Source organism: Chanodichthys erythropterus, chromosome 16 (genome assembly GCF_024489055.1).
Source record: "Chanodichthys erythropterus isolate Z2021 chromosome 16, ASM2448905v1, whole genome shotgun sequence".
Lineage (NCBI taxonomy): Eukaryota > Metazoa > Chordata > Actinopteri > Cypriniformes > Xenocyprididae > Chanodichthys > Chanodichthys erythropterus.
Window position 1 is genome coordinate 18,594,221 of NC_090236.1, and position 14,291 is coordinate 18,608,511.

The following is a 14,291-nucleotide window of genomic DNA, read 5'->3' on the forward strand; positions in this document are numbered from 1 at the left end:
ACTTTAGCCAAATGTACCATAAATGGCTCATCCTAGGCAGCTCATAAATGGCTCCTCATCAATAACAGCTCATCAATAGCTATCCTGAGCTATGACGTGAAAGGCAGGAGAAATATAATGAAGTATAAGTCTATTTTTAAAATAATTGTGGCAAGAGATGGTGTAGTTACAACACATACCCAGCAAGGGCTAATGGGACCATGCAAACCTCGACCCTTTGGGCTCAGCCAATGACGAGAATTTGGTGCGGAACTATCAGTTCTATTTCAACCAATTATTTTTTCAATTTCATTTAGTCATGCTGCTGACACAAAAAATTACACACTCTGCCAATGAACAATGTAAGTCCACTGTCTCACCTGTATCCTGCAAAAGTGAAGGATGGACTCTATCCTCCATTCTCTGAGTCCTGTGCATGCTCCACCCTGGGCGGCTCCACTAGCTTCTCATAGGACAACACCATCATGATCTGACCAAGATAAGTCACTGTTAGTCTCAGTGTTAAAGGTCATACAAAATGGGAGCCAAAATAAAAGGTACACAACTTGTCCCTCATTAACATATAAATAAACAATGGCTTTATATTGAATATCAGACACCAAATTTTATGTGTTATAATAGACATTTTTCTCATCATTCATCTTTTTTTTTTATTTTCATAATGTATGAACAGAAAATATATGGATTTTATTTTTATTTTATTTTGCATATTTTTAAAGAACTGAGGATTAGTCCACTTTTAAATAAACTGTTCCTGATCATTTACTCAACCCCATGTCATCCAAGATGTTCAAGTCTTTCTTTCGTCAGTCGAAAAGAAAGGGCTTTAAACGCTACCAGACGAGGAATAAGAGTTTTAACTAGCGAAACGATCGGTCATTTTCGAAAAAAATACAACCGTTTATGCTTTATAAACACAAAATATCGCCTTAAATGTACTGAATGTTCTACACCTTCCCTATTCTACTTACGGAACGAACGTGGCGCCAGTTTCGTTTCTTTCAGTAAGTAGAATAGGGAAGGCGTAGAACATTTAGCGTAAGCATTTTGAAGAATGTTGAAATGGGATGTAAGTTCAAGGCGATATTTTGTGTTTATAAAGCATAAACGGTTGTATTTTTTTCGAAAATGACTGATCGTTTCGCTAGATAAGACCCTTATTCCTCGTCTGGTATCGTTTAAAGCCCTTAGAAGCTGCACTGAAACTGCAATTTGGACCTTAAACCTGTTGGTAGCCATTGAAATCCACTATATGGAGAAAAATCCTGGAATGTTTTCCTCAAAAACCTTAATTTCTTTTCGTCTGACAAAAGAAAGACATGAACATCTTGGATGACATGGGGGTGAGTAAATTATCAGGAAAAGTTTATTTAAAAGTGGACTAATCCTTTAATCCTCATAACTATCATTTAAAAAAAATCTGCAAGTAAACTCTGCAAACTCTCTTAACACCCTAATTGCAATCAATAATAGAAGTGGTCTAACTATTAAAAAATGTACATATATCTTCTGTGGAAGTCTCAGGACCAAAAAATGTTTATCCAATCATTGCATTTGGATGTTGCATTGCATTCGCAATGATACGACCTGCAGACATCACAGGCTATGCAGAGTTGAAGATAACAGTGTCACTGAGCACCGCAAACAAACAGAAGCCACCTTTTATTTCCTCCTGAACCAAAACAACAAGCTTATGCTGCGTTCATGCAATGTCGTAACTGTTATTACGAGATGGCAACCCGTTACGTTCTACCCGGAGCTGTTCATGTCCTCAGACTCCGATTATGTGTTTCTATGTCAACACTATCAGCGCCAAAATGAATCTGCAGCAGTCAGGTGTTACAAGTTAGAGCTCTGTAAGTTGTTTCCATTTGTTATTTTTGTAATGTTATGTGGTTTGAGAAATGAGGTAATTTAGCACAGTTTCTCGTTTCGTGACTCTTTGCAAACTCTGCTGTGTGCGTTCATGTGTTTTGGAGGGGGCGTGGCTTTGGAGATGCACTGAAGGAAGGGTGGGATCTCATTCTTTCAAATCTAGCTTGCTATTGCTAGCCTCTCCGGAATTGCCTACCCTACATTTAACATGATTTTTTTTTTATTATAGAAAATAATTTCTAATTCAAAATGGACATTCATGGCAGTTTCAACAATTCATTAAATAAATATTAAACTTCTTCTTCTTGTGCCTTGAGCACAAGATGAATAAATAACTGTCAATACTGTTCTTTTTCTTAAGTTACATACCAACATATATTTTTATTTATTAATGTAACTTGAGATCACACAGCAGTTTCTCAACACTTGAAGGCATTCTCTCTCTGGTGAAATATTTCTAATCTAATATTTTTACTTATTTCCAAATCACCCTTTTTGAAAGAAAAAGGCCAAAATGAACCTACAATCTCCACCAAATAGAGATTTTTTCAGTTGACTGGATCCGTAATAGACACTGTTTGCACAAAGCAATAAATGTAAACTTAATTGAGCTGGTAAATGATGTGTGTTATGACATACTGAGAGAAATCTCTGATAATGTTACAGAATCAGTCATAATGAGTCTGTGTACGCACCATGATGAGGGTCAGTAGAAGCATCATCATACCCAGCATCACATATAGATTTCCTATTAGACCCCCTGCCCACAGGGGACCAAGAATTGTGGCCAGACCCCCCACTGAACGTCGCACACCCTGACTAAAGCCTGCAGACAAACACATGACACACAGTCATTAGAATCAGCATATAGTTTTGAATATTTAAACAGTGACAAAATGTGACACCTATACAAACATAACTTTTACATGTTTACTCATCTATTTTTTTCATATGTCTCTTATTCACAATGGACTTCTCTTTGTTTCTCACCTTGTGTTTTCTCAGCTGTAACCTTAGAAAAGAGGGACACCTGAGACACGGCAACGAAAGGAAGTCCCAGTAACTGCAGGAACACTCCGATGATAAACTCAATTAACTCGAACACAAAACCACCTGATCAAAAGACATATCCATTGAGAATTAAAACGATAATATCGAAGACTGAAATAGACAGACCGACAGACAGACCGACAGACAGATAGATAGATAGATAGATAGATAGATAGATAGATGATAGATGATAGATAGATAGATAGATAGATAGATAGATAGATAGATAGATAGATAGATAGATAGATAGATAGATAGATAGATAGATAGATAGATAGATAGATAGATAGATAGATAGATAGATAGATAGATAGATAGATAGATAGATAGACCAACAGCGAAAGACAGAAATAAACAGACAGACAGACAGACAGACAGATAGACAGATAGATAGATAGATAGATAGATAGATAGATAGATGATAGATAGATAGATAGATAGATAGATAGATAGATAGATAGATAGATAGATAGATAGATAGATAGATAGATAGATAGATAGATAGATAGATAGATAGATAGATAGATAGATAGATAGATAGATAGATAGATAGATAGATAGATAGAAAACAGTTCCAATCTAATAATGCATATCATCGAGCTGGCACCAAACTGAGCAGGCATATTGTGTCTGTCCATGCCCAGGTGTATGCCAGTTTCTCTGGATGTCTGCCAGGCACACACACATACACACACCCTGTGGATTGGCCAGGAAGATGAGGCACCAGACACAAGCCCCGCTGCAGATGAGCAGCCCCACCGCCAGCACCACCCGGTCCTCCAGCACACGGCTCAGCCAGCGCACCAGGAAGAAACCTGCAATTACCTCCACCCCACACAGGCTGTACATCACACTGTTCCCCAGCTCACCAAAGCCAAAGTACTTCTGCGTCAGAGGGGTCACCATGGTCTGGAGATTAGAGCAGGAAGGGAGTACACAGACATCACTCAGAACACCCTAGCAACCACATAGCAACATGCTTAAAACAACTCAGAACAACTAATAATATGTCTTATATAAACACCACTCACATTTTCTTCAGGCAATGCAAAGTAAATTAAAGATTATACTGTATCAAGCACATGCTTTTTTAATAGAGAAATTTGATGTAATGTGAAAGAATAAACGAAAGAATGATATATCTGAGGATGAGTTAATAAAAAGGAACATCCTGAACTTTATTATCAGTTTGTCGTGTATCTAGGTCAGGCAACCAGGATAGTAAATGTGTGTCAATTTCAAATACCTTATTATATTAAATCAAAGCTTAGATTAGATTGCATTAAATTAGATTCAGTTGGTCCTACTTCTGTGAGCCTTAATCAATCATAATTGGACAGACATTATTTAGTGGCTCAGATGAATTTAGGACAGTGTGGGGGGTCTGGTGACTGGCTTTCAGAAGTATTGTGCCCATTCAAAGCACATTTTGAATGCAACTTCCAAAATAAAAAAATAATAATACTTTTTATGATATAGTGTGTGTTATTATGAAACTACAGTTATTATGAAACTTACACAGTGAGTTCTTTTTAAACAGAATGAGTGATGTCAAATCGTTTTGTGTGTGTGTGTGTGTGTGTGTGTGTGTGGTAATCAACATTTTGCTTAACATTATTGCACCTGAATCCTTTGATTTTTTTTTTTTTTTTTTTTTTTTTCATAGGCTAATATGTTAATAATTTGATTCAGCTTTAGTACAGTGAAAACATAAAAGCCACTTATTTGAGTTTGGAAAAGATACAAAAAAAAAACAAAAAAAAAAAACAATGATTACTGCTTTGTCTCACAGCCTCACACATTATACATTTGTCTTTATACAAAATATAGCTTCCTTTGGATTTTAAAGGTGCAATGTGTAAAATTTGGGAGGATCTATTGACAGAAATGCAATATAATATACATAACTATGTTTTCAGTGGTGTATAAAGACCTTACATAATGAATCGTTATGTTTTATTATCTTTGAACAAGCCATTTCTTTCTCATACATGCGGGTCCCCTTACATGTAAAGTCGCCATTATGCACTGGAATGCTTCTACAGCAGCCCTAAATGGACAAACTGCTCGACAGAGCGCGTTTAGTCACTAGAAATGCTCATGTTTTTAGAGGCTGCTTGCATCATCACTACATTGAATATGCACAAAGTAGTAGTAGTAGTTGTCTGGTTTATTTGAAGCAGAGACCGTTCTTTGTTAACAGTAAGATAAAACCTCATTGCTTGACTGGCCACTCTCTGCTGTCTCAGACAACATCTTTGTCTTGTGTCGGCCAGACGGCCACCGTAGCTTCTCCGAAAGGGAGGGGTGAGTGCTGTTGGTTGCAGTTCGCAACCTCACCGCTAGATCTAGATGCCACTAAAAATTACACACTGCACCTTTAAGAAATGCGTTTCTAGAAAGGGATCATCATATTTTGGAGTTATCATGTGCTATAAGGTTTTAACATTTACATTTCTAGCATATTTTAGTATGCTGCTAGCATGTTTTAACCTGTTGACAGGTTAGCACGTTTTAATAGTTTGAAAGATCCATGCTGCATTGATTTTAGAAATTTTGGTTTCAAAAGAAAAAGAAGCTGCTTAAATAGTAGATCAGTATAAGTTGGCTTTAACCCTTTGATGCACAACATGGGTTAAAAATGATCTTTGCAAGAAATTAATTTCACCATTCAGTATTCCAGGTATTCCTCAATTAACTTGTTTTTGATCATCACAAATCCTCATTTTAATTTTTTCTTTCTTACTTTTTGAATAAAAATCTTTTTTTTTATCACTACCCTTCTAATGCACAACATGGGTCAAAAATGACCCGTATTCATTCCTATGTACTTTCAATCATGGTTGAGTGTTTCTTTGCTGAATCTTTGAAAGAAATGTATTTTATCATTCATTTATTCCAGGTATTCCTTAAATATCTTGTTTTTGATTGTAAAAAATCATTATGTTCATTTTTTTCCTTCTTACTTTATAAACAAACACAGTTTTTGTATGTACATCAATTTTACACACATGGGTCAAAAATTACCTGTATTTATTTCCTATGTTATTTCAATCAAGACAATAAGTGTTTCTTCGCTGAATCTTTGAAAGAAATGTATTTTGTCATGTATTTATTCCAGGTATTCATTAAATATTTTTTTTTTTTTTTTCTACAAATAATTATGTTTTTGTTTTTTTTCTTACTTTATAAACAAACAGTTTCTTCATCAATTTTACACACATGGGTCAAAAATGACCCATACAGAAACCTTTGCAAATTTTCGCAAGTAGGAGCATATTTATTGCAGACAACTATTCATCCACCACACATTTCATGTCTCAACATGGCTGCTTTTGTATATTTGATGGATGAAAGTCATATTATATTTCATATAATAGGCTATATATTATATTTCATTGTTTTTATTTTTATTTATTTTTTAATCTGTTCAGATGTGTAGTGTATTCCAGCATTAAGTTGCTGAGGAGTGTTTATCTCCTTTGGTCATCTGGTAACAAGTGTACCAAGACTGCCACTGGTGCCACTCTGAAAAAAAGTAGGTGCATGATGACTTTTACCTCGAGTGCTGTCTGATTGAACAGAGTGATGAACTGAGCAGTGAGGAGAACCACTACCTCCTCCCTCAGAAACTCTACAGAGAGAGAGAGAGTGAGAGAGAGAGAGTGAGAGATCTCAGGCTTTCAAGACATAAATGAATATAATGGAGATATGTACCACACACACACACACACACACACACACACACACACACACACACACACACTGCAATCATAGAGCAAAGACAGAATGATGTGATCAATAAGGTGTTTTCAGACCACTACTCTCAGATTAGCACCTGCAATGAAGAACAAATCAATGCCACACCAACTCAAACTGCTCTGCCAAAAAAATAAAATAAAAGCACTTTTTAAACCCTGGGCTTTACCTTGACTGGCACTGAAGTTTTCAAAGGGGTCAGAGGTATCTGGAAGTGGAGAATCAGGAGGAGAAGGTGGGATTTCGGGTGAGAGCTGGGTCTCAGTCTGTTCTGGATTAATCGGGCCATTCGAGTCCACTGCTGTGGCCCTGTCTTCATCTTCCAAACTCATGAGGGGCTCATCTTCTTCACCTCTGACCTCTCTGAGGGGCATGTGGTGCTCAGGAAAGGAGTCCAGTGGTGGGATGTCCCAATAAAGGATCATCACTGCAAACTGCATAAGCAGCCACATCCCACACATGAAGAGCTGAGTCAAAAGAGCACAAGGCCAGGAAGCTTGAATTAAAGAAGTAAACTTAAATAAAATAACATAAAAAATCACTACCTTGGAATTATAAGGTTCTCTCTGCATTCTGAGCAGTTTTGAGATATTGAGCTTCAAAGTTTTTGCATTCCATTAGACTTTGTAGATAGAACCTTTTTGTTTTCTAAATAAAAAGTCCCAAAATGTACACAACAGAAAAGAAAACATCACTTAATGTAAATAAGTTGTCACAGAATAAGAATATGTGACTAATTCAATTTTGACAAAAATGTCAGATAGAACCTAATTAATCCAAGGTGACAAAATGGCAAACTTCAACTTCAGGAAGCATCGGAGCATAAATGAATCAGTGTGTCGAATCAGCTGTTCGGAGTCACGTCACGCCAAAGTCACGTTATTTCAGCAGTTTGGCCGAGTTTGGCTGTTTGACACGTGATCCGAATCATGATTCGATACACTGATTCATAATGCTCTGAAGCTTCATGAAGCAGTGTTTTGAAATCGGCCATCACTAAATAAGTCGTTATTTTTATTTTTTTTTGGCGCACCAAAATATTCTCGTCGCTTTATAATATTAATGTTAAACCACTGTACTCACATGAACTGATTTAAATATGTTTTTAGTACGTTTATGGATCTTGAGAGAGGAAGTGTCATTACTGGCTATGCAGGCCTCTTGGAGCCATCGGATTTCAACTATAATATCTTAATTTGTGTTCCGAAGATTAATGAAGGTCTTATGGGTGTGGAACGACATGAGGGTAAGTAATAAATGACAGAATTTTCATTTTTGGTTGAACTAATCCTTTAATTTAGTTCATTATCACTGTGTATTTAAGTTATTCATTGTCAGGTATTGCCATGTTTTACACGCTGTATTGGTGCTTATCTTCATGTGGATTACTTGAGTTTGTTTATTTATTTGAGTCTTTTGTTTATAGAATCTTTTTGGACTCCTCATTATCTTTATCTGGACAAAACCATTACAATAATAAGGTTGTATTTGTTAACATTAGTTATTATGAACTAACAGTAATTATTGTGAGTTAATGCATTAGCTAATGCTGGGATCTTATTGTGAAGTGTTACCGCACATGGCATAAATGAGGATGAGATTTTTAGCATTGCAGTATTACAAATGTAGGAGGAAAGTTGCCATGAATATAATGTCACAAAGAAAAAAAAAATAATTATCCTTAAATCATGCTTTTTTCCCCTTTGATTTTTGGAGTGAAATATCAGCCAGACATGCTCTTATTTTGTGAGATCCACTGACAGGATGTGTGTCCCTTTACAACAGTGGTTTTCATTTCTGGTCCTGAGGACCCACAATTCTGCACATTTTGAATGTTTCCCTTATTTAACACTTCTGATTCAGATCATCAGCTCATTAGAAAAAAAGCTCCATGAACTGAAATTAGTGTGTTAGATAATAGAGATATTCAAAATGTGCAGAGCGGCGGGACCAGGATTGATGAAGACCATTGCTTTACACTTTGGATGTCTCCCTCACTTGATCTGATGCAACCATTTCAGGTCTTGGATCCTCTAATGATCTAATGAAAGGAATCAAGTTTCATTAAGGAGACATCAGAAATGTGCATTCGCATTCACATTCGCAAGCCTGTATTCATCATTGATTGATTGTGTTGATTGGTTTATGAGGACACAAATGTGTATAATAACATGGGTATTACAATGTAAACATGGTTTACGAGGACACTTCCTGTGTCCTCATAAACTAAATGTCTTAAAAACATACTAAACTTTGTTTTATCATTTGTTTCCTGTGATGGGTTTAGGAGTAGGGGTAGTGTAGGGGGATAGAATATACAGTTTGTACAGTATAAAAACCATTATGTCTATGGAGAGTCCCCGTAAACCATATATACAAGTGTGTGTGTGTGTGTGTGTGTGTGTGTGTGTGTATGTGTGTGTGTGTGTGTGTGTGTGTGTGTGTGTGTGTGTGTGTGTGTGTGTGTGTGTGTGTGTGTGTGTGTGTGTGTGTGTGTGTGTGTGTGTGTGTAGAATGCAAGTAAATTTATGAGAAATGAGCCAAAACAGACTTACCCCAGGTGAGGTGTACTTATTTACTATCAATGGTCCCAATTTGAAATCACACAACCTTAGAAAGATATTGAATGCAGGACCTGAAAGTAAAAGGCTGTCTAAATTAAATATGTATGTATGTATGCATATTATTGCCACTTCTTGCATGCTGGAACACTGACTCACCAATCAGAAGTCCAGCTTGACGACATGCCATGACAGCGGCAAATACTCTAGCTCTCTCATCAGGCAAGGTAGTGCGTGTGAGGAACCCAAAAATTGAGGAACCAGCTCCTGCCCCAATTCCTGATGGAAGGATACAATGTAATTGCAGTAGTAGGATTCATTTATGGACATAACTTGTGTATTATTACTGGCTGTTAGGAAACAATTGTTTCAATATATATTTCTCTCTCTCTCTTTTTTTTTTAATTGTTTATATCTTTGTTAATTTATATATATATATATATATATATATATATATATATATATATATATATATATATATATATATATATATATATATATATACTGTATACATAGTTTGGTTGACCTTGTGATCTAGATAATATTGTGACTTCTTAAGATGGCTTCTGCACTAAGTATTAGGCTTGTTTGACTTGAGCAGATGGCTCTGTATGCTTTTGAATCGCTCTCAAGGTATTTTGATGTCATACACCAATCGGTCTGTGCGGCGCTGCTTCTAGTCGAACAAGCTTCATCGAACAAACTTCAATTTGGCATTGAGAAAGGTCACATGTGACCGAAACATTTGCCCTTAAAGCAGTTTGATTATCTTTGCAATTTTTTTATTTATTGATAGAGTGTGTTTTTTCAGAATCATTTTCAGTTTTTGGCTATTTTTCTGCAGTGTATTCCAGAATTCCATTGTGGGGGAAAAAAAATACTGTAAATACTGTTGTTCTATAACTAAACTTACTGTGTGCTATAACTAAACTTAAATTGAACAAGTTAGTTCAGTTAAATTAACTGCTATGAGTATTTAGAACTTTCTTTTGAGTTCACAGTACTGACATATTTCAAGTAAACCGAACTGTTTCATTGTTGTATGAATTAACTCATTTCTTTTAATTTAGACTAACTTAAGTTTAACTGAAACTGGACTGGGATTTCTATTTTGCAGCATGCTTTGCCCATGGCACTCGAAAGGGATGGTAAATGCTAAAATTAAGTTTTATATAATGTTTTTTGTTTGTTTGTTTGTTTTGTGCAAGATTAATGGTAAGGGAGATTTAGTAGTGATCAATGTTTTGTTGTGCTAATTTATAAGAGTTTCTGTTAATGTGGGTTTTTGGAGAGTTACCATCATGGTGACAAGTGGCGTATGCGGCTTGGTTTGAGAGTATAAGTTACATGTTTTAAGTTGCTGCACTTTTTTCAGTAAGTGCTATAGCATGCTATTGTTAACATGTTAGCAATTTAGCAAGTTGGCATTTTTTGTATTTTCTTAGGGTTTACAGTAGAGTAAATAACTCTTTTGATTTGCAAGAACTCAAAATAAAATAAAAAATTAACTAAATATTTTATGTTAATTGCAATCAAAATGTATGAGTTAGCTAACTCATTACTTCAATTAACATGCATGAGTATTACAAACTCAAAACTTGAGTTCTGCTTACTTAACATTGGGAACATCATAACTCAAAAAAAAATTATGTAACTGATTACCTCAAATTTTATGAGTTAGCCCAAATTTTTTTTACAGTGTAAAAAAGTAATTAATTACTAGTTACTAATTACATATTCAATAGTGTAATTAGATTACTGTACAAATTAATTATATATCTCTCCAAAAAGTATTTGATTACTTATTAATTATTAATTCATTATTAATTAACTATTATTTCTAAGTCCTCGACAAGTTAATAAATGATACAAGGATAGACATGAAATGGCTCTTTCAATTCTCTCAAATGAATAATATAAAACTACATAAACCATTCTGGTCACACTTTAGCTTAGGGTCCAATTCTCAATATTAATTAACTATTAACTATGACTTTTGCCTCAATAAACTCCTAATTACTGCTTAATAATACTTAGTAAAGTAGTTGTTAAGCTTAAGTATTGGGTATAGGATAAAGGATGTAGAATAAGGTCTTGCACAATAAGACATTAATGTGTGCTTTTTAAGTACTTATAAACAGCCAATATACTACTAATATTCATGCTAATAACCAACTAGTTAATAATGAGAATTGGACACTAAAGTGTAAAAGTGTTACCAATTTTTATGTTAAATCCACTATTGTATTATATACACTGCTCAAAAAAATTAAAGGAACACTCTGAAAACACATCAGATCTCAATGGGGAAAAATATCATGTTGGATATCTATACTGATATGGACTGGGTAATGTGCTAGGAATGAAAGGATGCCACATCGTTTGATGGAAATTAAAAATATCAACCTACAGAGGAATTCAAAGACACCCCGAAAATCAAAGTGAGAAAATGATGCAGCAGGCTAGTTCATTTTGCTGAAATTTCATTGCAGCAACTCAAAATGGTACTCAATAGATTGTATGGCTCCCACATGCTTGTATGCATGCCTTACAATGTTGGGACATGCTCCTAAAAATACCTTGGGTATTTCCTCCTAGATCTGAACCAGGACATCACTGAGCTCCTGGACAGTCTGAAGTGCAACCTGGCAGTGTCAGATGAACAGAAACATAATGCCCCAGAGAGCGTGGGGGCTATTCAATGGTATCAATTCCTTCATCCTCCAGGAACTGCCTGCATACTCTCGCCACATAAGGCTGGGCATTGTCGTGCACCAGGAGGAACCCAGGACCCACTGCACCAGCGTAAGGTCCGACAATGGGTCAGAGTATTTCATCCTGATACCTAATGGCAGTCAGGGTGCTATTGTCTAGCCTGTAGAGGTCTGTGCGTCTCTCCATGGATATGCCTCCCCAGATCATCACTGACCCACCACCAAACCGGTCATGCTGAATGATGTTACAGGCAGCATAACGTTCTCCACGGCTTCTCCAGGACCTTTCATGTCTGTCACATGTGCTCAGGGTGAACCTGCTCTCATCTGAAAAGCACAGGGTGCCAGTGGAGGACCTGCCACTTCTGGTGTTTAATGGCAAATGCAAATCAAGCTCCACAGTGCCGGGCAGTGAGCACAGGGCCCACTAAAGGAAGTCAGGCCCTCAGGCCACCCTGTTTCTGATTGTTTGGTCAGAGACATTCACACCACTGGCCTGCTGGAGGTCATTTTGTAGTGCTCTGGCAGTGCTCATCCTGTTCCTCCTTGCACAAAGGAGCTGATACTGGTCCTGCTGATGGGGTAAGGACCTTCTACGGCCCTGTCCAGCTCTCCTAGAGTAACTGCCTGTCTCCTGGAATCTCCTCCATGCTCTTGAGACTGTGCTGGGAGACACAGCAAACCTTCTGGCAATGGCACATATTGATGTGAGTTGGATTGCCTGTGCAACCTCAGTAGGGTCCAGGTATCGCCTCATGCTACCAGTAGTGACACTGACCCTAGCCAAATGCAAAACTAGTGAAAAACAGTCAGAAAAGATGAGTAGGGAAACAAATGTCAGTGGCCTCCACCTGTAAAACCATTCCCATTTTGGGGGTCGTCTCATTGTTGCCCATCTAGTGCACCTGTTGTTAATTTCATAAAAAGCAACTGAAACTGATTCAGGTAACACCCCCCTCTGCTACTTAACTGACCAGATCAATATCCCAGGAGATTAACTGACTTGACGCTATTCTCTGATTAAAAAGTGTCCCTTTAATTTTTTTGAGTAGTGTATAACTGTTCTATAGTCTTTACACTGTATTTAGTTCACTTACTTTAGATGTATAATTTTAATTAATTAATTGATTAATGAACTTAATCAATAAACATGTTATAAACAAGTCTTTGTGTCTGGTCAGAATGATTTAATACTGCATTGCAGAAATTACAATCTAATGAGAGTCATCAATCAAAAAGAACAGTCTCTCTGTTAGTATCTGTTGGATGTCTTAAATCTCATTAATGTTGATGGTTTACACCACAGGAATCTCACAAGCAGAGCTTATTGTGACTGATAGAACAGTGCAACTTCAAAATATCCTCACCTGCAACAAGACGACTGGACAGCAGAAGCCATTTTGAATATCCCATAAAATACATGAAGTTTCCTATAAGACAGATGTGTTGCTATTAGCAAGTCAAACAACATTATCAGGAGATTATAACTGCATAAGATCAAGGGGTATATGATATATTTTAGAACCATGTACTGACCCACAATTTCAAACACATTGGAGAAGAGAATGATGGTCTTTGTAGTTCTGGTCTTGTCTGACCAGTGACCAAACATTGGACCTGACACCAGCCCACTGAAGCTGAACGCAGATAGACCCAAGCCAAGAAAATAAGGTGGTGCCTCTAATAACTGCAGATATCGCCATATAGTTGGTAGAATGACAGCTGAGAGAGAGAGAGAGAGAGAGAGAGAGAGAGAGAGAGAGAGAGAGAGAGAGAGAGAGAGAGAGAGAGAGAGAGAGAGTAAGCAGTTGATGTGCAAAATACAATCAATACATTCACCATTTACACATTAATACAGTTTAATGCTTTCTTGAGGATATTAAGCACTATTGATTCAAACAAGTGATTTGCTGCATGTATTTCTTTTTTAATTAGAAAGAAAAGAAAAGAATTCTACTACTTACCATATTCTATGCCACTCAAAAGAAATATTAATCCAATAGTGAGAAAAGACAGTTTTCTTTTTTGTCTGTAATCCATCGTAGTGTTTCACAGCACTCGATCATTCCTCTTCCTCATGGTCCCATTATTGTAATGAGAGGGATGGTGTTCTCCATTACTGACTCTGGTATGTAACCTCGCTCGTCTTACTGTAGGCTATATCGCTTTTTGTGGGTCATAGCAAATTTATCATTCAGCAAAAGACAAAGTATAAACCTTGTGGTGCCAGGCAAGTTTTGGAAAGCTAAGGGAAATTTTTTGATGATTTTACACAAACACGTTGTTTGATGTTCAGTGGATCCCTTTTCCTTGAATATGATCATTCAGGTCC

General features: G+C 36.5%; 1 protein-coding gene across 1 annotated transcript; it reads right to left on the minus strand.

The window, feature by feature from the left end:
- Positions 1 to 388: 388 nt before the first annotated feature.
- Positions 389 to 13,999, minus strand: mfsd8l2 (major facilitator superfamily domain containing 8-like 2). The gene is made up of 11 exons (XM_067363890.1): positions 13,924 to 13,999; positions 13,496 to 13,681; positions 13,327 to 13,389; positions 9,405 to 9,524; positions 9,240 to 9,319; positions 6,854 to 7,151; positions 6,486 to 6,559; positions 3,621 to 3,834; positions 2,866 to 2,988; positions 2,571 to 2,701; positions 389 to 469 (listed from the first exon to the last, which is right to left on the minus strand). The coding sequence occupies exons 1-11, from the start codon at positions 13,997 to 13,999 to the stop codon at positions 389 to 391; spliced, it is 1,446 nt and encodes a 481-aa protein (XP_067219991.1).
- Positions 14,000 to 14,291: the final 292 nt, after the last annotated feature.

Excerpts from the sequence above, each read along its gene's own strand:
- mfsd8l2 (XM_067363890.1), bottom strand. The coding sequence starts at position 13,999 with ATGGATTACAGACAAAAAAGAAAACTGTCTTTTCTCACTATTGGATTA. Across the intron at positions 13,682-13,923 it reads TTTGAGTGGCATAGAATATG|CTGTCATTCTACCAACTATA; the intron begins GTAAGTAGTAGA and ends TCTCTCTCTCAG. Across the intron at positions 2,702-2,865 it reads TACAGCTGAGAAAACACAAG|GCTTTAGTCAGGGTGTGCGA; the intron begins GTGAGAAACAAA and ends GTTTGTCTGCAG.